The sequence below is a fragment of the Callorhinus ursinus genome, unplaced genomic scaffold (genome assembly GCF_003265705.2).
Source record: "Callorhinus ursinus isolate GAN/ISIS: 27379988/994484 unplaced genomic scaffold, GSC_fseal_2.0 scaffold3, whole genome shotgun sequence".
Taxonomy (NCBI): domain Eukaryota; kingdom Metazoa; phylum Chordata; class Mammalia; order Carnivora; family Otariidae; genus Callorhinus; species Callorhinus ursinus.
Genome location: NW_027397065.1, coordinates 67,949,294 through 67,974,168, shown reverse-complemented (window position 1 = coordinate 67,974,168; position 24,875 = coordinate 67,949,294). Strand labels below are relative to the sequence as shown.

Genomic DNA, 24,875 nt, shown 5'->3' with positions numbered 1-24,875 from the left:
AAACAAATAAATAAAATATTAAAAAAAAAATACAGTCAACAACTAAAAGTTGTGGGTCTTCACCAAATCTTACTGCTTTTCATCTTTCTTTCCTTTTTCTCTACCCCTACTACAGAAATATGATGAGCAGTTAAATAACCAAGAGATTAATTGCTAAAAAAGGCAAGTGAAAGAAAACTTAAAGCTGTGTATCCAGAATAAAAAATAGTGGGGCCCCTGGCTGGCCCAGTCAGTGGAGCACATGACTCTTGATCTCAGGGTTGTGAGTTGCAGCCCCACATTGAGTGCAGAGATTACTTATTCTTAAAAAAAAAAAAAAAAAAAAAAGATAGATATACATACATATATATATAATTACTTTGACTCTGCCTATTTCCAGAAACAGACTTGAGGAGGCTCTTTAGACAGCAGAGAGCGGACCGCTGAATAATTCACAGCCCATAGTTAGCCTAGTCTGCCGTGAACTCATTTCATTTACAGAATATGATGATGTTGACAAAGGAAAGCAGGATTTCCATTCTGAGTCTGGTCACAAATAAATGGTTATTGGTCTGAATATACATTAATGCAGCTTCAGATCACTTATACTTTTTTTTTTTTAATTTTATTTTCTTTGACTGATGCCTCTCACAGAGCCAAGAGTTGGATTAGGCATCGGTGCCTGCTGCCTGGCTCTGGAGAACAGCCCTCCAGGGATCTACATCCACAGCCTGGCCCCAGGCTCAGTGGCCAAGATGGAGAGCAATCTGAGGTTTGTTGTAAACCCGATCATATAGGCTTCTCGCGCGTTCATGAATGAATGAATGAATGAATGAATGTGTAAGGTATCCTGCCCCTATTACATCCTTGTGTGAGATCCTAAACTTTTGTATTATTGGCAGTAATGTAGCCCAGGTTACAATTAATAGCATTTCCTGAAAGGGGAAAAGCTAATCTAATTGAAATTGGGTTGAAGTAGAGAACTCTGCATCTTGGCTTGCCTACTTTGATCTATTTGGACTCAGAAGCTCAGTTTCAGAAACTTGACAAAATACAATTCTGTACAGGTATCTATGATTATCTAAGTATTTTCTTTCATGTTTATATTCATTTATGTAAAATTCATATGTGATGCTAGGAACTGCTCCTAACAGCTCATAATCGCTGGATACCAAAGAGTCCTGAAAGCCTGCCCTTCACCAGGAGGCCTTTATGATTAAGTATGATCTCTTGAGTCTTTCCTGTTGTTTCATTCCTTTTTGAGTGATGTTGTCTAGATGCTTATTGTCTGAAATCACTGTGCGTCTGATTTCTCCGTCCGGCTAGTTGATTGGTAGCATGGGTGTTCTGTTTATAAAGAGACGTCTCGATGTTCCATTCGGAGTGACTGCAATGGGCCTGTGCCCACCTAAACTTCACAAGAAGTACACACATTGCACAAAGCACCCTGTGCAAACAGTATCACCTTTCTCCCCTGTAAGCTTCCAAGTCCTTGAGCAGTTGAGGAATTGTCAAAATGATATTCCTTAAGGTTGCCATTTTGGGGCCCTGTCGATAGATTATATTATGTTTTTAGTTAATCATCAGAGTGAATTTCCATACAAAAAAAATTTTTTAGCAAATCATCCAAAGTACATTAAAGAAAATATACTTTTAGAACCCCAGGAAAAAAAATCCTTTAATGACATCCCAAGATGATGTTTCTTTCTTGAATGGTTCCATATGTCTGGAGCCTGCCAAATGAACATTCTTCAAACCCCACATAAAGAGTCTTTGTTCTTTCATAGTGAGTTCTCTGCCTATAATTTCAAGTCAAAATGGGCATCTTGTCCCCAATTTCTCATTTGTTCAAATTTGAAACGGTTTTACAAACTCTTGGGTAACCTTTGAGCTTCAGGTATTTCTTCCTCAAATTATATGACAATAATCATTTCAAGATGGTAGGAAAAAAAATGATGGTGGTCAAGGGGCTATCTTGGGATGATCAAAAGGTAGACAGACCTGAGTTCAACAGTGTGTGACATCAGGGTGAGCTCTCTGAGCCTGGGGCCTTATCTAAATAATAGGAATAATAATACCTGTTCAAAGTATTGCTATGTACAGTGCTTTGTTTATATGAATGTGTTGCTTTTTTACCCATATGCAAAGACAAAAGGATGTCATTTGCTTGTTTAAAGTATTCGGAAGAGATTTCATATTATAAACCTCTCCCAGAAGGAGATCTTATAAAAAGCTAACTGTTACCACAGAGTATTGGTCATTTGTCGTCCCTAGCCGCGGAGATCAAATCCTGGAAGTGAACTCGGTCAACGTCCGCCATGCTGCTTTAAGCAAGGTCCATACCATCCTGAGCAAATGCCCCCCAGGACCCGTTCGCCTTGTCATCGGCCGGCACCCTAACCCAAAGGTGAAGTATTTCATATTGTTCTGAGTATGGGAAGATGGCATGGCTATTTGTCCCGAAGCAGTGAAACATGTGTTCCTATGATGATGCACGCTCTTTGGTGAGACAGTTTACCCAGCTGGGCACGGGAATCATCAGTTTGTGGTCACACAGTAACCAAGGTAACCGATACACATGGGAAACAAATCACTATCTGGACGTCTTTGTCTTCACACTCTTAGAAATTTTATTAGAAAATTTTGACATTGTTATTGGTGAATATAAAATGTGGTAGAAGATAAGAGTGCTCGGTTCTGAGTAAGTCCCAGCTGGTTGTTTGATCTCTGGTGAGATATTTAACCTTTTTTGGGTTTCTGCATCAAGAAAATCTGAGAGCAGTGGACTAAATGGTCCCTCTAGGCCATCCTCAACCTGAGCAGAATACTTCTGTAATTAAGGCTTAAGAGCCCACTAATTTTCTTTCAGCATCAATATCACATTGTGGAATTTGCAGATAATCATAGCCCCTGTATCCTTGGCCTTTGCTGGTATTTGGTTGTGTCTTTTCTATACTTAAGCAGTTGTTTCGATTTTTTTTAGGTTAACCAGAAGCCACTTCAGCAAATTAGATTCTACTGCGTTGAGCACTATTTTTTTGTTGTTGTTGTTTCGAGTACTTGATGTAAAAATCTTTTTAAATTAGCTTGTCTCTAATATTGCAATCAGGTTGTATTTTTACAAAATTTAACCTTTTCCTTCCAACAACTCAAAATGCTCCTTAAGAACATTAGCCCTTTTTGTGCCTGTCCTATGACCACCTCCTCTGTATCATTTATACTATTATGTCCTAAATGGGCCCAGGCTGCTCTGCTTATTGGACTTGTATGCCATTTTGAGAGTAAGAAGTCTGTGCGGAGAGACCTCGTGGGTCCTCCCATGTCTGAGATTTCTTTCGTGTGTTAATTTTATGGCATCACTTTTAGTGTCTTAGTGGGGTCTGTTGTACTGGTTCTCCACAGTGCTTGGTCGACAATTGCCATTAGACTGATTCAAAGTCAAATCCGCTACTGTTTTTTTCCCCAGATTGTCTTCTCTTGTCTACATGCATTCTCATATATGTCTTAAATAAAAACTTCTTGAATATTATTCATATAAAACCAAGTATGCTTCTACCTTTTTCCATTTTTTCTCTTGTCACTTCCTATTTTTCCTCCTTTCTATTTTGTGGTCCTAACACTTTCCCTTACAGCCTCTTCTCGTCTTCCTGCTATCTCCCATGGCTCTCTTGGGGTCATTTTTAACAGCATTTTGCCTCATACTCACAGCTAGAGTGGTCTTGGCTCCTTCCTCCAGGGTCGTCCCTTGGATTCCATCACCTGCATGGCCATACCCTCTTCCCCCTTCCCCCTTCCCCCTTCCCTTTTCCCTCTTCCAAAGCAGTCCAATAAGCTTGGGCTGACCTAGCACGTCCCTCAGCAACATTATAAAAAAATCAGTTCTCAGTGATTTGCAGTCATTGGCTTCAGGCATGTCTGACTTCAAAATCCATTCCAACATAGCACAGGTCACGATTTGTTTGGAGGTCTGCTTCAACTCAGCCCAAAAGCATCTGCCCAATTTGCCAATACAATCAAACATCAAAATGGCGTTTCCGTGCAAAGCATAATAATCCTGATGGACTGGTGGTCTGCGAGCCTGTTGAATACAGGTTGATTCATGTTTCTAGCCACAGTAAAATGGTCGTCATGATGGCATTAGAGATACATCCAGCAAAACCAGATTTCAGTATTTGTTTGACTAGATTTCACATTTCTTCCTAGGTAAACATGGTGTTCTTAGTTGTAACATCATACTATATTTTTCTTTTGGTCAAGATTCCACTTTATGTTTAATGTATTTTTATACCACTCACCCCAGCATTTCATGCCAATAGTACATTTTGGTACTGAATGTATGTGCTTCCTTAGTTTTCATGTTGTTCCAGTAGAAATACCGCAAGGATTTTCTTTTCTTCTGTTTCTCATAATGACTGGAGCAGTGGCTGCCCAACTGGGATATTCAAACCCTCCAGGTCTAGACAAGCTAAGATTTGGACTTGCCAGAAGAAGGTCAGAGGGGTCCATTTTTAACTGGTGCTGGGGCTCTCAGCATGAATAGAATTATCCAGGAAATCTTTCACTTGTTTCAAACCCCAGCCATTTTTTTCCCACTCAGAAAAGCAGTTGCAAATATTGAAAGTCTAATGTCAAGAAAAATTGGCAACCGCTAAGGTGATGTTTTTCCCTGACTCATTTATACAAAATTACTCTTTGCTTTATGAAGTATGTGTGTGTATTCACATGTATATGCCTGTGTGCATGTATGTGTATGTGTTTTATTTCCTGTGAAGCCTGCTAGGAAGTATTACAAAAACATGTGATCATGATTTATCTGTTAGGTTAAAATGTAATGCTGAATCCTGCATAGCTTTATTTACTTATGAGGACAAATTGCTATGCTTATCCAAATATTATTTATGCTAAATGTTATTTTACTACACAAAATTACCATTCTAACTTTACAGTATTCTTACCTTTAAAAAAGAAATTCTATGCAAGTTATGTAATTGTCTTTTAAAATATCTCATAATTCAGCGTATGTCAGGCTTTAAAAAATTCTTTTCCATGAATAATGACAGTTATGGATAACAACTGATGGCGGAAAAAAATCCATGAATCTACCATGATACCAGTAAATATAGAAAGAAAAGAAGAGTTATGAAATGACTGTTTTGAAAAGTTCATTGTAAAAATTGATCCAAGTAAAAATCATCAATGATGCTAAAACTATTGAGTAAAAATATACTGGGGAGCAGGATATTGATGTTGTCTCGAGCTGTCTCCTCATAGATCACTCACTGATGACCCCCCCCAAAAAAAATCCAGTGGAGAAATCTGATGAACTCCATCCTAACCAAGTGGTCAAAGTTGTCACCAGCCGTGAAACATGAAACACTGACCCTGAGTGCCTCTCTGAAGCATGAGGAGGAAACAGTTTTTGTAGTTTTTCTGCCAAAAGAAATGCATAATCTAAATCTTAGCATGAAGAAACTATCACACAAATCCTAATTGGGGGTTTGATTGGCCTGGGTTTCTTCCAAAATATCAATATTGTGACAAAGAAAGGCTCAGCAATGTTCTGGATTAAAGGAGTCTAAAAAGACATGACAATTAGACCCTGAATTGAATTCTGGATTGCCAAAAATGAAATTTCTATGAAGCATTACTATGCAAAGGTGTTGGCTGGTGACCATCTACTAAGATCCACAAGATAAGGAGCTCGCACCAGAATGCAAGTCAGTTACCTCATGATGTACACCACTCAGTTCAGTGCACACAACAGTCCCCAGGAGGACACTGTTGGTGAAAGAAACTGAGTGTTGATAAGTGTTCTAGAGGAAAAACCTATCTCCTGGCAAGCTGGCATCAAATTTCCTATGAACTACTTCTGTCTACAGACACACTTGGAATAGTGTTTCTGAAGGATAGTATTAGGACAGTTAGCTAAATTGGAATATGAAATGTACATTAGACAGTCGTTTGTGTCAATGTTAAGTTTCCTAGAATGATTAAAAAAAAAAGTTTCCTAGAATGATAATAGTACCAGGGTTATTGAAGAGAATGTCCTTGTTTTGAGGAGATACATGCTAAAATATCTCTGGGTGAATGTTCATGATGTCTGCAACTAACTTCCAGATGGTTTAGTAAAAAATGAAGCAGTGTGTGTGTGTGTGTGTTGTGTGTTGTGTGTTAAGAAAGAGCATGAGTGAGGAGCCTGGATGGCTGTCAGTCAGTTAAGCCTCCGACTCCTGGTTTCGGCTCGGGTCATGATCTCGAGGTCGTGGGATCGAGCCCTGCATTGGGCTCCATGCTCAGATTCTCTCTCCCTCGCTCTCTGCTTTTCCCCCTGCTCATGTGCTTTCTCTCTCCCTCCCTCCCTCCCTCTCTCTCCCTCTGTCAAATAAATACATACATACATACATAAATAAGATCTTAAAAAAAGAGCATGAGTGTAAATATGGCAGACTATTTAAAAACAACAACAGTGAAGAGTATACTCCTCTTGTGCTACTTTTACAAGCTTTATGTAGGTTTGCAGTTGTTTAAATAAAATCTAGGAAGAAAAGAAATAGAAGTGAGTGTTCTAGAGAGAGGCAGGTATCAGCCATGTGGTCGGTAACTATAGCACCTGGGCGCGTTAATGACTTTGGGAACCAGTCGAAGGTCTTGTTTTGAACATATTGTTGGAAGCGATCAGCTAACCCAGCTGTCCTTAATATGCCCTGAGTTATTGCTTCCAAGGACAGTCATAATCTTTGGCGCTGTGATGTCCCTCTTTATCTGCACTCAACCTCTGACTCAGGTCCTAGCTACTTTTATTGGGGGAAAATAAAGAAAGAAAACCATCTCATTTGTGCTTTCTGCTGAAAATCAGGTTTCCGAGCAGGAAATGGACGCAGTGATCGCACGCAGCACTTACCAGGAGAGCAAAGAGGCCAGCTCAGGTACTGTAATTGCACGACTTCGTCCAGCGTTGAGTAGAGCTTTCCAGGAAGCTCCCCCAGGGGGCCCTGCCCCATGCCGTGATATTAGAGTCTTCGTCATTATCAGGTTTGGCAGAAGTCATTGTCAAAGAGATCCCGTGCTTGTTCCTAGCTGCTACTTTTGATTTCTGCTGTTATTTAATGTGCTTTATTAAAGCACATACACTATGAGATAATTTACAAAAATGAGTTAACAGCATTTCATTTGTTTATGTACAATTCATCTGAAATGGCCTAGGTAAAAACTAATACCAAAATATCAGTTGTTTGGTAGACACAGTGTGTTCTCCGTTCCAAAGCCTGGGGTTTCTTTACATGAACTAAAGGTTTCCACCCAGTATGGCAGCCTTACTTCAATAATAAGTAGATATTTTTTTTAAGTTTCAACTGAAAAAGAGTAATAGTAGAAGCTCCCCAAATCATGATTTCCCCCTTTTCTTAAGTGGGAAAGTTCAGGCAGAGAAGGATTGAGATAGTAAGAATTTCCTATGAATTTCAAATTGGAAACATTGCATCAAGTTTTAAAAGTAATGTTTCCAGTAGAATGGAAATCCAAAGGGACTCTGCAAACATGTCTCAACTCAAGATATTACTGATGTCAAGACTGATGTCGGGAGAAAAAGAAACAGACGTGAGTTACTGGTTGTCAGAGGAAAAGGAAGGCACAGGATTTTTTGGCAGCCATGGAATACCCTCATTATTTGCATCCATAATTAATATATTTAAAGTAGGCCCAGCCATAATGGGCTCTTTATTTGGCCAGGCCCTTCTCCTGACCTGCCTGCAAGCTGCCCTTTCATAATCCCGGCATATGCCCACGATCATTTACAAAAGATTTTATTAAGCTATGAACCTCATGTGCAAGCTCTTTTTGCTCATGGCATATAATTTAAAGTTTCAATGCCAAATCTTTTCATCCTTCTACTAAAAACCAAAATAGGTATTCAACCCTCCCCCGAGTTCCTTCAGGAGTTTCTTGAGTGGTGTTTCTTTGTTCATTGATCCTTCAATCCATTCAACTAATATCACTGAATACTTCCTAGATCCAGGTGCAATGCTGAGCACTGTGGGGTCAGATCAGTGAGGGTCTCAGCCTTATAAATAGTTGAGGAAGGGAGATGAGGGGCATCCACTTATAATTAAATTATATTGTGTGTATGAAAATTGGTGTATGGGTAGTATAAAATACTCTTAAGATTCCGAAGAAGTTACCTCCAACTGGGATTATCATGGAGGTGGTAACATCCAAGTTAGGGCTTGAAGCATGAGCAGAACCTTGGGAGGTGGGGTGGAGTAGGGATCGGGTACCCAGGTCGAGTGCATGCATGTCTACACCTATACGCATGGCCCATCAGTGTAAGTCAAGCAAAGAGGGGTTAATATGTTTGGCTCCTTCTTTTGTGGTTAAGAATGTGAACCTATTTGTAAGGATGTGTGCTTTGCTCTTTTGACATTATGGTGAATTTTCTCTCCAACAGGTACCCCCTTGAAGAGTCCCTCTCTTGCAAAAAAGGTGAGTCAAGGCACACTCTGCCTCACTCAGCTGGCCCATGAACCAATTCCTGGGGCTCATAAGTCAAACCTGAGGGCCCAGCCCATATCTTTGTCCAGGAGTCATTTTAGCCACTTTACAGACTACGGCAACAATGCTAATTTGAGAACAAAAATGTGTGTTTCTTTTATTAAATACTCATCTAAGAAAAGAATAGAGCACCAAAATAAAAGAACTGAGCTTCAGTTTAAAAACAGTGTTCAAACTGCTCCACAATAAAGGGGTCTCCGGTTGGTTTTCGGGGGACCTGTGACTTTAAGGAGACTGGAATGTTTCCCAGCTGGTGATTCCTCAGTCCCAGTGGATCTAAGCACAGGATTCAGACCCCCCTCTTTTCTGTTCCATCACTAGGCCGAACCAGTGGCTTGGAATGTCATTCCATTTTCCTATCTCTTCCCCCCAGTGGTTTTCTTGGGATGGTTGATAAGTCGCTGCTGTGGCTTTTCTGGTCATTGCTAAACATTTGGCCAAAAAAAAAAAAATCTCTTAAAAACCTTGTCTGGCAGCAACCATTGCCATTTTCATCAGTTGTCTAATTTAGCCATCCTAGAGTCGATGGAAGTGGGTGTCTACTCTCACCAGTGTTTCAAATGACCGTGGATGAGAACGAAGTGTTCTTGGAAAGTCAGGAGTTACTGTTTCGGATAACCGGCCTCTGGCGCGCCTCCCCCATCAGCCCGCACCGTCTTCTCCAACAGGACGCCCTGATTTCTGAACCCGAAGCCTCCCAGGACTTTGCCCACGGTGTCCCAGGCTCCCTGTCAGACCTCGTGGTGGCCGGCTCCGAGGACGATGACCCCCCAGGCAGCGGCTGCAGCACCTCTGAGGACAGTGGCCCGCCAGCCAGCACCTCTAGTAAACCACGCCTGTTTTCTTTCTTTTTTTTTTTTTTAAGGTTTTATTTATTTATTTGACAGAGAGAGAGAGAGAAGCGAGAGAGGGAACACAAGCAGGGGGAGCAGGAGAGGGAGAAGCAGGCTCCCCGCAGAGCAGGGAGCCCGATGAGGGGCTCGATCCCAGGACCCCGGGATCATGACCTGAGCCGAAGGCAGATGCTTAACAACTGAGTCACCCAGGCGCCCCAACAACGCCTGTTTTCTGACTCGGGCCCTGTTGGCTTACATAGCAGGGCGGTATAATGTGAATAGGGACCTGGAAGTGGCGCCTTTGGTCGAGTAGAAGCTATCTTTGTACCCTGACTAAATTCCAAACTTACTTTTGGAAAATGCAGCCCCCCACTGCTGACTGGCCCCTCGGTTCTGGGGTGAAGGGTCTGAGTGCACGTTCTGTATCCTGGGTGTTGGAGGTGGCTAACCTGGACGGTGTTTAGATGCGGTTTACCTAGCATCGTCTTGAAATTTATGGCATGAAATCAGGGTGGCAAGCTAACAGCTTTCTGTTTTAGGGGATTCCTAGCGAAATTCTAGGTCCCTTCCCTCACCAGGCCCTAACTGACTCCTTTTTAGAAGGCAGCTGAGTGAAGGATTCAGCACTCATAAGAGACCAATGTTATCAAACAGTTGTTTACAAATCTCCTTGATCACGCTGTCACTATAATATGAGAGAATGAGCTGACGTGAACCATACTGATTCCTCGGGCTTCTGCTGCTGTGGTCTGCTTTTTTTCCCCCTTTGTTCTTTTTTTTACTTCTAATGTCTGCCCAAGAACATCCCTGTCTTAGGACAGGGAGACCTGACCACTCCGGCTCTCATTTGGAACAGCGGACAAGCGTACTCTTGTCTCCGACAGCAGCATTTCTGTCACATGGTGGAAGCCCATGTACTTTTCTGTACATTCAGCAAGCTGTGAAGGGTCTGCTGGGCAGCACGGGCCTTCCCTCCTCCCTGCTTGGAACTCGTATCGATAATAATCTCAGGCTTCCCTGTACCATGCTCTAGGAGCTTCTATGCCCCCCACCCCCGTCTCCACAAATGAAGGAAGGGACTCATGTGATAAGAAGGTTCCAGCATGCGGGGCTGGTTGCTCTCCGGGCATCGTCCCAAAGAGGACTTCCCAGCAACAGCATGTAGTCTGAACCCCAGCAGTGGTGGCAGGCATCCTGGGCGTAGAATTAAACATTTCTGCCTCTAGGAAGCATACATGTTTAGGCTAAACAATCCAGAGGTTGAAGTAAAAAAAAAAAAAAAAGAAAGAAAGAAATTTAAGCAAACAAAAAGGGAGGCCAGTAGGAAAAGGAGAGCGAGAAGCCACTGTCCACCGGGTGCAAATCCCAAGAAGCCGTGTCCCTAAAGCCCGGTGGTCAGCGGCCAGAGGATGAATGGCTGGCAGTTGTGGGGATGCTCCTGCGTAATGGGGGGGGGCGGCCGGCCGGGAAACCCTGTTTCATTTGGCCGTTTCTTTCCCCATCCCCACCAGCTCACAAGAAGCCAGGAAAACCCAGGGCCAACAGCCTCGTGACGCTAGGAAGCCAGCGGGCCTCTGGGCTCCTCCACAAGCAGGTGACGGTTGCCAGACAAGCCAGTCTCCCTGGGAGCCCGCAGCTCCTCCGGACCCCGCTCCTCCGCCAGAGGAGGGTGGGGTGCTACGACACGGACGATGCCACCGACGAGGGAGAGTTTGACGGGGAAGGGGACTGCATTTCCCTCCCGGGGTCCCTCCCCGGTCCCAGCAGGCCTCTGGCGGAGGACGACTCGCGGCACGTCTTGATGACCTCTTTCAAGGTCATGGGTATCAACAGCGGGGGGGCACAGCCCCAGAAAACCATGGTCAGCAAGGCCTCCTCAGTGCCTCTCCTCGGCAGCTCACGGGACTCAGAGGAGAGTGTCCCAGAGGGTGTGGGGGACACTCCTCCCCATGCAGCCAACCTGCTGGCCTCTGCAGTAGCCCCCAAGGGTGGCCCTGGCTGCTCGGGGAGGAAGGAACTATCAGGATCGAGGAGTTCGCCCAAACTGGAATACAAAGCCGACACAGGCAGCCAGAGTCTGGGGAACACAGACACCCCCAGGTCTGCCCAGCAGAAGAATGACAGCCTGGGGTCCAGGCACAAACCAGTGGCCAGGGTCAGCCCACATCACAGAAGGCCCGAGGCTGATGCCGGGCCCAGCAACTCAGCGACAGTACACCTGACTGATGGAGCCGACGACCCATGTGTCCAGGCCACTTCCGTCAAAGAGACCAGGACTGGTGTTCATCCAGGGGGCACTGTGGAGAAGGTAACCGATTTCCTCTTCGTAACCTGGGACCTGAGTCCCTACTGTGTGAGTGAGGATGAGGTGTGTGAGAAAGCAGGGGGTGACCTGCCGGGAGGGGGGAATGGTTGGAGGCTTCTGTTTCAGCAGTCGTTCACTGCCATCCACGGGCTGCTCGGGAGCCTGTCTGTGTGTCAGCAGGTGGGTGGGGGACCGTGCCCAGGGAGCGGGTCATCGATCAGCCTGCCGTAAGATGAAATCGCTCTCTCACCCGGACACGGGGCCATGGCGGATGAGCGAAGGGCAGCGGGAGGCTGATGAAGAGCACTGGGTCTGCTCCACTCACGAGCTGGGTGACCATTGAGGCAAGTCATCAACCCCGATCATCTCTCAGAGCTGGACTGACCATCAAACACAGCTTAACAGTGATTCCCTCCAGCTCATGAGGTTCTGAGCGACCCTCATTTTTTCAGGCTTTCTGCGGTCATTATGTGTAATCAAAGCTACTCATACCCTTGTGAGAATCACGTGAAATAAGAGGCATGCTAGAAACTGATCACACACCGGGGCGCCTGGCTGGCTCAGTCAGTGGAGCATGTGACTCTCAATCTCGGGGTTGTAAGTTCGAGCCCCATGCTGGGTGTAGAGATTACTTAAAAATAAAATCTTAAACGAAAAAAAAGAAATTTGTAACACACCACTTTAGAGGCAATTAAATATTATTTATGTTACAAATTGGTTACACATACGCTAGAATGACCCAGAATTGTCAAATTGCTCGTTTTTAATCAGTATACCCGCGCTTAAGCAAGGAGAGAGTAAGAGAAACTAATGTTGTTTACGATCTCAACATAAATAGTTTCTCTCTGAGGTGACTGTAAGGCCATATTTATAAAGATGCATGTTCAAGTGGTTTATACAAACATACATGTAAACAGACCCAGAAAATACGAAGTCATAAAAACTATATTAGGCAGAAGGGATTTTTGTTAACTGTATAGAAAAAGAAACATGCATCTTTCTTCGTCCTCCTAAAAAATGTTATTACTTCCAACTAGCATATGTTTGTTTTTTTAAGATTTTATTTATTTATTTGAGAGAGAGAGAGAGGGAGAGCACAAGCGGGGGCGGGGGGGGGGGGCAGAGGGAGAAGCCGACTCCCCACTGAGCAGGGAGCCCAACACAGGGGCTCAATCCCAGGACCCTGGGACCATGACCTGAGCTAAAGGCAGAGAGGTTAACCAACTGAGCCACCCAGGGCCCCCTAGCATATGTGTTTTAATATGCAATGTTCAGCTAATAGGTTAAACCCCTTCTTTCAAAAAGTATCCTCAGCCAGTTTTGGATAACTATATAAACCAGGGGTGTTATTCATAATAATATATTCATATCCATATAGAGCTTTTGTTATTGTAAATGAGTATTCCCAATAAGAATTTTGAGAAGCATTTAAAACTTTTGCACAAAAGTTTAATTCTTCTCATGAAAAATTTAGTTCAAAAATACCATTTCATTTATACATGAGAAAGAAAATAAAATGCATTGCCATTAAGTATTTACGCTCAAATATTGGAATCTTAAAAAGAAAAAACCTTTGGTAAGTGGGTTGTCTTCTACTGTTTTTACTTAATACTTTTTAAATTGAGATGAACATCACATAACATAAAATTAAACATTTTAAAATACAGCTCAGCTCTCTCCTCTGCGGCCACCTTTGGGCCACTTTATGACTCCTTAACTCAGAGAGTGAATTTCAAATAAATCTGATTTAACTTCCTAGCGAGTTTCTTTCTTTTTTTACAGTAGGTTTTAGGTAGAAGAAAGGAAGATAAAGTAATTGACACTTGGCTAAAGTGAAATTTTGGAATATTAAATGTCAATTTCATTTATCCAGATAAGTCCTAGCCCTAAGTACCAAACTGAGGAGCTGACCTTACAGTCTTGGGTATCACTATGCAGTATAAAGACAATAACACCTTACGTTGATATATCCTTTTGTGGGCTGCATGTGATTTTTATAATGGCTCATTTAATCTTTTATTTAAAACTCTATGAGGGGTGCCTGGGTGGCTCAGTTGGTTAAGTATCCACCTCTTGATTTCAGCTTGGGTCATGATCTCAGGGTCATGGGATCAAACCCTGTGTCAGGCTCCATGCTGAGCATGGCGCTTGCTTAGGATTCGCGCTCACTCGCTCTCTCAAAAAAAGAAAAGTTAAAAAAATAAAACTGTAAGTTAGGGCAAATCTTATCCCCATTTTGTCCCCAGTTTTTCTACTGTGGTAAAATACACGTAACAAAAGTGTACAGTTCAGTGGTATATTGTGCAACCATCACGGCCGTCTCCAGAAAACTCTGTACCCATTACACAGTGACTCTCCATTCCCCCTCCCACCAGCTCCCAGAAACTGCCAGTCTGCTTTCTCTCTGATGTTGGCAACTCTCAGTACCTCATCTAAATGGAATCAGACAGTTTTGTCTTTCTGTGACTGGCTTATTTCACTGCCCATAATGTCGCTGTCCATAATGCCCTATTGTAGCATGTGTCAGAATTTCCTTCCTTTTTAAGGCTGAGTAATATTCCATTGTATGTCAATCCCACATTTTGCTTATCCATTCTTCTGTCAGTGGACACCTGAACTGCTTCCACATCTTAGCTATTTGTGAACAGCGCTGCTATCCACATGGGAGTACACATATCTCTTAAGAGAACCTGCTTTAATTCTTCTGGCATATATCCAGAAGTGTGATATCTGGGTCGTATGGTATTTCCATTTTTATTTTTTTGAGGAAACTCCATACTGTTTTCCATAGTGGCTGCACCATTTCCCATTTCCGCCAGCAATGCACACGGTTCCAATTTCTCTATATCCTCGCCAACACCTGTTATTTCTGTTTTGGATCATAGCCACCCTTGCAGGTGTGACGTGACATCTCTGCGTGATTCTGATTTGCATTTCCCTGATCACCCTCATTTCAAAGTTGAGAAAACCGAGGCTTAGGAAGAGTAACAAGACTGTGCAATTTTTTAGCAGACCTTACACCCAGAATCTGGATCTTGTGGCTCCTAGTCGAGGGCTCTCTGAAATTTCCCAAAGCAGCGCTTTTCCGTGTGTGATGTCTTAGGGGGCAGAAAACCTGAAAGTTGTTGACAGTGACTTGTGGTTGTCATTGGGCTAGGAATCTCTGGGGAAGCTGACCGTCAGCGATGGGCATGTCCCTGCCAACTGGGGGCCTGCCGGTGCCCCGCCCCACCCAGATGCTGGCTGCAGCACCGAGAACCTGCTCGAAGCTGCACCAGAGCAGGGGCAACAACCCGGGACAGGTAAGATTATTTCATTGCTTGTTAAGCTTCAAGATGGGAGGGCAGAAGTTACCCTAATAAAAATGTTACATGCGGAGAACTTTGTGGGGGGAAAAAACCTCTTACACAGATTAATGATATTTACAAGCTGCCTGCATTTAACAACTTCACTAGATCGTTGTGCCTAAACTCATAGCTTTATTTCCACATCAGAGTACATCCATTTTCAGCCGCTTGACACTCTTTACCTATTTTGTGACGGGTACATTAATGAATGAGACATGAGATGACACAGAGAAGTTCCTGCCCTTCAGAATTTCAACACTCGTCTCTTGTGAAATCAAATGCACTGAGAAATATCTTGTACCTCCTGCATCTGCAGAATATAGTGTTTGCGCGGCCTGCTGAGGTCAACAAGATGCTCCTGGCCTGCATGCCTGGTGCTGGCCCCTGGCAGGCCCTCCTAAGCACTGATGCGTCCGTCTCAGCACCTCTGTGCTCCACTCTAGCTGGGAAACTGCACCCATATCTTCCATGTCCTTATGCACCTGCAACATCGTTTGCAAAGGCTGCTGGGCCCTCCTCCCCATCATGCGCCATAATTGAGTCAACATCCTTTCCGTTATGGGGCATTTGTGTGTTGTGGGGGGAGGGGTACAAGAGAAGGATCTTTTTGAAAGGTGACATCAAGGACTGCCTCTGTGTCATTTAATCTCCCTCAAAAACTCGTTTCAGTTACACACTTTGCAATAAAGTCAAATTGCTAACAAAAATTTAGGGTTTGTTCAGCAAGTGAATCCGAAGCTAAAGAATAACCTTCAAATCCCCTCCTTTTGTGTCATCATGACTTTTCCCCATAGTTGGCACCAGCAGAAGCAGGAAAGTCATTTGGAAGGGAATTCAAAAGGTTGAGCAGAGAAGGACAGGAGCCCAAGGATTCAAATCTTGGCATGACCCTCGCCTTCCACGGGGGCCTGGGGAAGTTAAGCACAGTCTCCACAGGTGTCTTGGTGGTCCGACCTTGTTGTGGCCAGGTGCTCTCTACACAGAGGTCATGCAATCAGGGTTTAGAAGAATGGGGTGGGCTGTGGGTCCGACTTCCCAGGTGACCTCTGGCTATACACTCTGTGACCCTGGATCCATTGCTAAGCCACGCCGCTTCTCAGTTCCCTACTTTTCCAAAGCAGATGGTGACAGGACCTACCTCACGGTGTTGGGAGGAAAATTAAGCGCATGAAAAACTCTTAGCATAGTGCTAAGTCCTAATAATTAGTCCTTAATTGTTGACATAGGAACTTCAGGAGGGGAAAGGCATCTGCAATTAAGATGGTTTGCGTGGGAGATGTGGAGGGAGTGTAACATTTGGGGAGACAGTCTTCTCAAAGCTGGTGCTTTCATTGTGACTGTTTCACTGTAACCCCTGGTTCCTAAGAAAACAGCAAATCTAATGTTCTCTTTTGTGCCAGTTTCCCCTGATTATCAGATGCCATGTGCCAGAGGAGAACAGATTAGCCCAAGAGTGTGCAGGGCCTCCAGGACAGTGGCTCTCTGGAACCCACTTCATGGAATGACCATTTCCTGCTGTCCTTGGCATCAACACCTCTCCCTGCACCCCTCCGATCACATGCTCTTTCTTCCCTGCTTTCGTTCCATTTTTTTCCTTCATCTTCCTCCTCATCACTGTGTGGTCAACCATCCCCCCGGGACCCCCGTCAGGTCCCCACCCCTTCTGTCCACGCTTCCCAGGTCATATGGCCCTCCAGTTCTCCCAGTCCTCTGAACACGCTCAAGAAGCAGCTCAGACATGGTGCAAGCCTGCACCCTTCTGCAGCTCCCGTGTGTCTTCCCAAATTAGCCTCCTCTCTCCTCTCCTGCACTGAGCAGTAAGTCCCCAAAAGTCAGCACCTGTTTTATACTTTACTGCACGGCTCACAACCCCACACCGTGAGGCCAAACCCACAATGAGAGCTAAAGTGGGGATGCGAGACCTCCACAGAATGAGCGCAAAGCTAAGGGATGAAACAGAACCACAGCCTGACTCCTGTAGCTTTTGAAGCCATCAGAGCAGATGGCGTGAAGAGACCCCGGTGGAGGATTTCTGGTGTCCCCATCCTTAAAAATAACCAAGAGAGAAAAGGGCAGAAACAAAGGTTTATTCTGCCAGCCAGTCTGAGTTACTTCAGAGCATCTAGAGCAGGGTGGTATTTGTTAGATGTGAGTGCTCTGTAATTTCAGAGGCAAAATGAGAACGACAAGAAGGCTACATTTAGGTTGTGGCAGGTCCTTCTGGGAAAAAAAGAATTTGAGATTGTTAAGTTTTCTTTTTTTTTTTTTGAGTTTTTCTATTTTCTCACTTTCCCCTCTCTCTCTCCCCTATCACCCCGCCTTTCGTTTATATTCTCAACCCAGGACTGGATGGCCCCCCAGACCTTGTCCCTACCCCAGGGCAGAAGGGGGCAGCCCACCCGGACCCCAGCGAGACGCCAGCAGACACACAGCAAGCCAGGCAGCCTGAGAACCCCAGAGAGCCAGTGTCACCCAGGGTTCCGGAGTCTGACGACAGATGTCAAGTCAGACTCGCCCCACAGCGCAGCTCAGCCCCCGGGACGATGACAGTGGTTCGGCGTGACTTCGGCAACACTCCAGCAGCAGCCCCAGAAGCCAACTCGCCCAGGAAGGCAGCTCCCCACAGGGAAGGATCTGAGGCAGACGGAGCATCTCCAGCTAGTACCGTCCTGCCCCCAGGCCTCACGTCCCAGGAGGAGAGACCGGGAGTTCCCGGTAACCACAGCAAGGCTCTGCAAACAACAGGAGTCCTCATTCCTGAAAACTCCCAGGGCTCTTCTCTGCTCAAGGCAGCAGACTCTGGGGCTGAGAGGGCCCCGCAGGCCAGCCCCACCCTGCCGTCCCCTGCTGACAAGGCTGACGGGGTGTGTGGCAGTGTCTCGGGCCACTGCTGCCCCAGGGAAAGTGGGGGCAGCCCTGTGACCGACATCGACAAACTCATCAAGGAGCTGGATGCTTCAGAACCAAGACTTCAGTCTCCTCAGAGCGGGGAACAGCGGAGTCAAGAGGGACCTTCTCAGGGCCAGCCTCCAGCAGGAACTGGAAGCGGAAGTTCCCACGCTGCTGAGCCAGTCATGGGGAACCAGACCCCCACCCCAAGGAGGGCCTGGGCAGCTGCTGGCCAGCCCCCTCACCCACAGTGGGCCTCCCAGCCTTCAGTTTTGGATTCCATTAATCCTGACAAACATTTTACTGTGAACAAAAACTTTTTGAGCAACTACTCTAGAAATTTCAGCAATTTTCACGAAGACAGCACGTCCCTGTCAGGCCTGGGTGACAGCACAGAGCCATCTCTCTCATCCATGTATGGTGATGCGGAGGACTCGTCTTCTGACCCTGAATCACTCACCGAAGCCCCACGAGCTTCCACTGGGGACAACTGGTCACCTCCTCGTTCTCAGGGGTCTTCTCACAAGGAAGACACTACGGAGTCTGAGGAGGAGCAAATCGAGATTTGTTCTATAGATGGCTCCCCCAATCTACCCTCAACCACTGCTCAGGCACCTGTCCAGGCTGCACCCTGCCCTGTGTTGGCCAAAGTTCTGCCATTAAAGCATGGTGCTCTGAGTCAAGTGGTGGGAAATCCATGTGAGACAGCGTCCTTTGTGCCAAGCACCTCATGCCCTTCAATTCCAAACTCTTCCCAGCCATTTTCTCTCTTGGATATAAGCTCTCAGGAGCATGAACTTCACGCAGACAGAAGGATATTACAGAACCCTAGGCCCTTGTGTGAAGAAGAAACCATGGAAGCCACCAGCGCTAGCTCAGCCGTGGAGAACGGCCAGCCTCCTAAAGTCGCCAGGCATTTTCACAACCTCCCGGTCACTCTCAGCAATCTGAACATGGTAAATGGTTTAGAACATGACCTGCTGGGTGACAAAACCCCAAATGAAAAACAAGAGACAAATGTCAGTGCAACTGAAAACCGGTCCCCCTTCAGTGTGGAAGTCCCTAAGAATGGAGAATCTGTTTTGACGAATCTGCACATCTCCGAAAGTCAAGACATGGATGACGTGCTCCAGAAACCAAAAATGATCTCCAGGAGGCCCATCATGGCCTGGTTTAAAGAAATAAATAAAAATAACCATGGTACGCATGCACAGGCCAAAACTGAAAGGGAGCGGCCCATGGTGCCCGCCAGAAGCCCTGACTCCAAAAGTCAGGGGTCGAGTTCCAGCCACAAAAAGGGGGTTGCTGGGCTTCAGAGCCCCCCTCAGCTGAAAGTGAGTCTGGAAAACAAAGACCCACCTAAAAAAGGTTCAGTGGAAACACTTTTAAATAACTGTCAGAAACCCAAATCCGGTCCTAAGCTGAAGAGACTGAGCATCAAAAGCAAAAGCAAAGTCACTTCGGAGGCCCCTGCTGCTCCTATGGCCAAGGCCGGTGGGATGGACCCCAGGAAACCCCTCATTTCACCCCAGACCTCCCACAGAATGCTTCCGAAGGGCACGGCCCCCCGGTTCCACACAGCCGAGCACGAGGAGCCGGACAAGAACGCCCCAGCCCCCCCCGGGCCCCCCCAGTGCGTGCTGGAGAGCCGGCCGCCGAAGCCCCCCGCGTCGGAGGCGAGCGTCACAGCCTTCGTTTCACCCCACGCCTCCCCCAAGACTCTTCCGGAGCAAGCTGCGTGCCGTAGATCCCAGGCGGCTTTCCACGCAGAGCCCGACAGAGCCCGCGCCGCCGCCGCCGCCGCCGCCTCTCCCCGCGGTGGACCAGAGAACAGGGCGCCCCCTGCGGCCTCGGGGGGCAGCGCGTCCACGGCCGCGAACGGGCCCGAGGTCCCCCCTCCGGGGTCCAGCCAGCCGGATCCAGCGCCGGAGGCCGCCCAACCAGGGGTGCCTGGCGACAAAGGAAGCGAAGTAGTTGCTGGCGATCCCCTAGAAAGAACCAACCAGCTGAAAATAGTTGAAATTTCTTGTGAAAGAATGCCAAAGGATGCCTGCGGTGACAAGCCGGCCGAGAGTGGCAGACTAGGAGGGTTCTGGGCCCAGAGCAACTGTCAGGAGAAGACTGAAATCAGACCCTGTCACCAGTCACTGGAGCCGTCCCCAAATCCTCCGTCGTCGCTGCCATCTCGTGCCCCCCAGGTGGAGCAGGAAACCCAGCAATCTTCCAGGATGGCAAGACTGGCCTCTTCCTCCCCCTCCCCACAGCTGCCTGCTAAAAAGGCAGATTCCTCCCAGGGGAAGGCGGGCCAGGCGTCCGGCTCCCTAGGGATGCCCAGGAATGGCACAGCAGGGGGCCCAGCACTAGATGACCATCCGTACTTCACGCCAAGGCCGGCCACCAGGACCTACTCCATGCCCGCCCAGTTTTCAAGCCATTTTGGCCGGGAGGGGCATGCCCTGCACAGCCCAGGCCGCTCTCATCGGGACAGCCAGATCCCTGCAACGAGTGGGGGCCTCCTTGAGGCCAAGGCCTCCAGAGGCGGTGTCCTTGGCCTGGCTAACGGACAGGGTGTATATAGTGTAAAGCCCCTTCTGGAGACATCAAGGAACCTTCCGACCACAGACGGAGGGGATGTCCTTTTGGTTCAAGAAAGGAGCTGCCTAGTCACAGACAAAATCAAAGTCACCAGAAGACATTACTACCCTGAGCAGAACTATGAATCTACCTCATTTTTCTCTGTGAAGCAGAGGATCAAGTCTTTTGAGAACCTGGCCAATTCTGACCGGCTGGTGGCCAAGTCTGGGGCGTCCCCTTTTTTGTCAGTAAGCTCCAAGCCTCCCATTGGGAGACGGTCGTCAGGCAGCATTGTTTCCGGGAGCCTCAGCCACCCTGTTGACCCCACAGCGAGGTCACTGAGACGCAGCCTGAGTTCCTGCAGCGAAAGCCAAAGTGAAGCCAGCACCCTCACCCCCCAAATGACCAAGTGCCCGTCCAGCACAACGCTGACGGTCTCCCGGCAGAACCCAGCGGGAGCCGGTAACAAGGGCCCTGACTCGGCCCCAAAGAAACCACTTGGTCCTTCTGGAAGTCCCACCCCAACTGCAGCTCCAGCCTCTCCCAGCAAGAGGAACAAGTCCTCAGTGCGCCACACCCAGCCCTCGCCCTTACCCCGCTCCAAGCTCCAGGAGCTGCGAGCCTTGAGCATGCCCGACCTTGACAAGCTCTGCAGTGAGGATTTCGCGGCAGGGCCCGCCACCGTGCTCTTCAAAACGGAACTGGAAATCGTCCCCAGGAGGTCACTTGGTTCTCCCACTGCAGGCCTCAGTGGGTCCACTGCCCTTTCATGCCCCATGAAGCGGGGGGACAGGGCCTGTCCAGGAGGAAGCAACCCTAAAGCCAGTGAGCCTGGGGCACCCAGTTCAGCCCATCATGTGGGTGAAACCCCCCAGGATCTGCCTTCTGGAAAAGGCTGGTCGGTTAAGTAAGTATCTTCCTCTCCCCTTTTATTCAAATAAACTTTTTTTTTTTAATTACGAGGTAGCTTTAGATTTATAGAAAAGTTGCAGAGATAATGCAGAGCGCTCCCGTGAAGAACCCCTCACCCAGCCCCTCCCGATGTGAACATCTTAATGTAATCATGCCTCAGTTGGCAAAAGAAATTAACACTGGAAGAACACAATGAACTAAAGTACAGACTTCACTCGGATTTCACGGAACAAATTTCACTTACATCCTTTTTCTCTTCCAGGATAACCACATTACATTTAGCCCCCTTTGTTTTTAATATCATTACTAGAAACCCACAGTGCCTGCAGAGAAAATGTTTGCCAGAATGTTGCTCAGGAGAGAAGCCTTAAGGGACCTGGCACTTCAGCACAAGCACCCACCACCAGAGAGATGAGAAAGGACAGGGCAGGCTGTGCCTCGGGGGAGAACCTGGGTCTTTGAAGGTGACCAGAGTTTAACAGAAAATTTCTAACAAATTTTAAAGAATATTTTTTTTTTAGATGTCAGAAATTTTCTTCTAAGCTCCAGGATTAGTTCCCTGACATCCGGGAGGGACCCCAGAAGCCGCAGTCCTTCCCAGCGCTGTTGGCAGCAAGTGAAATTCCTATTAGAGCTCACAGGATTCTCCTTAGTTTGAATGGAGAGTTACTATGACCAAGAGGCCATGACACTCAGAAAATGCCTGCAATTTGGTAGAAAGAGATCATTTTAAATACGTCCTTATGAAATGGAAAAATCACCTTTTTCTTTAATGTTTTTCAAATATATTTATGTTCTTTAGTTTGGATCAGCTTCTCATCTCAGCGGGGGACCAGCGAAGACTGCAGTCTGTTTTATCATCAGTGGGGTCCAGATCGACCGTCCTAACTCTCATTCAGGAAGCGAAAGCACAATCAGAGGTGAGTGAAAGCGGACAGGCCGGGGAGAAGGAGCGGAGGCCACGCCCGTACCCAAGCGTGGGCCCCCAGCCTGGAGAGGTCCCCCCAGAGCCCCGGAGAACCCCGTCCCGGGTCCATGCAGGGCGTTCTTCAGCCGGGTCTGACTTCTCTCTCACTTTGCAGCTTGCTTCTCAAGCTTAGGCCTTGTCTTGAATTCCAGGTGCAGCTGCTGTTTTAATTCCCCAGTGGTGACTAGCTGCCCTCCTCCTCACCCCCCACATCTGGCGTTTGTCTACAGAGGGTCCTCAGAACGGAACTGGGTGTCTTGGAGATGGGAGGGAATGACCACAATCACGGCCCGGCCACTAGGAGGACATTAACGCCTTGTCAAGGGAGCCACCTGCTGGGGAGATGGGTTAGCGCATCTGTGTAGCCCTGCCCGGGCTCCCAGCCTAGGGGGCTTCTGAAGCCTGGGGCTCAAGACAGTGTGGCTAACGGGTCCTTACAAATGAAGTCCTTCCATAAATCGGAGGTGACAGTAAACAACAAAAGAAGCCATGGGTTCATATCTAGAATACGTCTCTGAAGAACATTAATTTCTCAGGACTACCCATAGAGATTTGAACCCTAATAAATGAGTATTTCTGTTTAGAGAACAAAAAGCAAACATGAACAGTTTCTCAACTGGTAATATACCTGGGTCACTGATGGATTCGAGAACACTGTTCCAGAAATTCTAATATTACCCAGAAGGGCTGTGACGTTGGCATCTACTAAGGAGTGAACCAGGATGGAGAGGCGGCCAGTTGCCCTTGGCTTACACTCCCTCTGGTCCTCAACCCACTGGTTTCAGTCTGTGCAGTGAACCTTGAGACGTCCAGCATTTTTCACTCTCAGTAAAAGGGACTAGTCTGTCATCTCCCTTCTTCCTTCAACTTGTGACAATAAGTAAGCATCTCCTGCATGCAAGTCTTGTTCTGGCATTTCCAGTCAAGGTGGCACGGTGGGATCACGCTTTGCCAGGTCCCTTTTCCTCCAGACATTTCAGTGTTAGAGAAAACGGAGGAGGAGAAAAGCAAAAAGTCTCAACCAACTGAAAATGGGATGTGCATTTTCAGGGACCACAAACAAAAGGGGAGACTTTTTGTGTGGAAAGGATGCCAAGCGCCACCAGGAGGGGTGGGGGGGCATCCTCTGGGGCCTCCCACCCCCTCGCTCTGGTTGTACACTCACCACCAGACAACCCTGTGGTCTGGTGTGGAAGCGCTTTCCTACTTGATCACAATGCGGCTTTTCCCCTTATTATCCTGCAGTCTTTAGTTGCTTTCCCGGAGCAGCATGAGCGGAGATGTCCTCGCTCTACCATCTTCAGAAATTTCCTGCTTGCTTTTTGAGTGAGTGTGGTTTGTGGGTGCTGAAAATGGAACTGCACACGAATCCCTGTGGCTTCCTGTTGGGGGCACTGTGAGAGATCGGGGGCGGGGGGAACAAGCCCTGCCCCTCTGACCTCAACACACCCAAACCTTGGGGAGTTCTCGGGGGTGCATGGAGCTTCCCTGATGCTGTGCTAAGCTACTTAGAGGGGAGATATGGCCTGACAGTCAGCTTCTAGCACACTTGTATCCTCAAACACAACCAGAAAATTTGAATAAATTAAAATTTTGGTGTTATATCCCGGAATGCAGGAGAATCCCATTTTCAAATATTGTCTTTGCTCCCATAAAGGCACTTAAGTCTCTGAGAAGTACTGCATTACCTCCCAGAAGCTACACAAAGGTCATTTACCAGACCACATGCTCCCATTTTCACTGAGAAAGCCTAGCCCTCATTCTCTCCACTGAACGGGGTCTGAGCGTGTAAACAGTTGGCCTTAGCAGTAGGTCTGCCCGATAGACTAGTGACGACATATGGGGATTTGGGTTGAATGAACTTCTTTAGGGAGGTGTAAAATGTTTGGGGTTACTCTTTAGGACACACTAATAATAGAACTAAACTTTCTTTTAAGTATTGGGTTCCTTCCCCAGCACACTACGGAGCTGGGTCTCTCTCTTCAGTGTTCTCACTTTCTCTCATCAAAGCAACCCTGAAGGAGTTAGATTCTTTTTCTCTTGCTGGGCTGAGAACACCCTGAACTGACAGATTATACATCACTTCCTGGGGAACCTAGCAATGCAGATCTTTAAAATGTTGTTCATCATATATAGTGTGTGAGCAAAAGAAGTAAAAATTCAGAATTAGCTAAAATATTTTATTTCAAAATATCTTTTGTTTGATGCTTGAAACATAGGACATCTTTTTGTTACTTAACCCTAGGACACTACTAGGAATGTTCTAGTCTCGATTCAAGTTGACAATTAGTTTTACAGTACTTTATATTTTTTAACATACTTTGTATTTTATGACAGTTCATCAACTGCACCTGAAATCTAATGAACTGAACATGGTGGGACGGGGACATAAACTGGTGGCCTCAGTTTCTCTCATCCTGCCTCTTGGCACTACTTCTCTCTGCTCTTGTTGACACTGGCTTGGCTAAATTGTAGACTTAAACAGTTGTACAGTAAAGAATCCCCTTCAAGATCAAATG

At 46.7% G+C, this 24,875-nt stretch overlaps 1 protein-coding gene across 5 annotated transcripts in view; it reads left to right on the top strand.

Annotated features, from left to right (window-relative positions):
- Positions 1–24,875, top strand: part of PDZD2 (PDZ domain containing 2) — a 339,767-nt gene that overhangs the window by 308,743 nt on the left and 6,149 nt on the right. For all 5 annotated transcript variants that reach the window (XM_073891061.1, XM_073891060.1, XM_073891063.1 and 2 more), the window contains 9 exons: positions 634–751; positions 2,254–2,386; positions 6,836–6,905; positions 8,423–8,457; positions 9,195–9,351; positions 10,874–11,670; positions 14,825–14,969; positions 17,358–21,384; positions 22,192–22,309. In XM_073891061.1, coding sequence (XP_073747162.1) covers positions 634–751; positions 2,254–2,386; positions 6,836–6,905; positions 8,423–8,457; positions 9,195–9,351; positions 10,874–11,670; positions 14,825–14,969; positions 17,358–21,384; positions 22,192–22,309 — 5,600 coding nt within the window. The remainder of the gene's footprint in view (positions 1–633; positions 752–2,253; positions 2,387–6,835; positions 6,906–8,422; positions 8,458–9,194; positions 9,352–10,873; positions 11,671–14,824; positions 14,970–17,357; positions 21,385–22,191; positions 22,310–24,875) is intronic.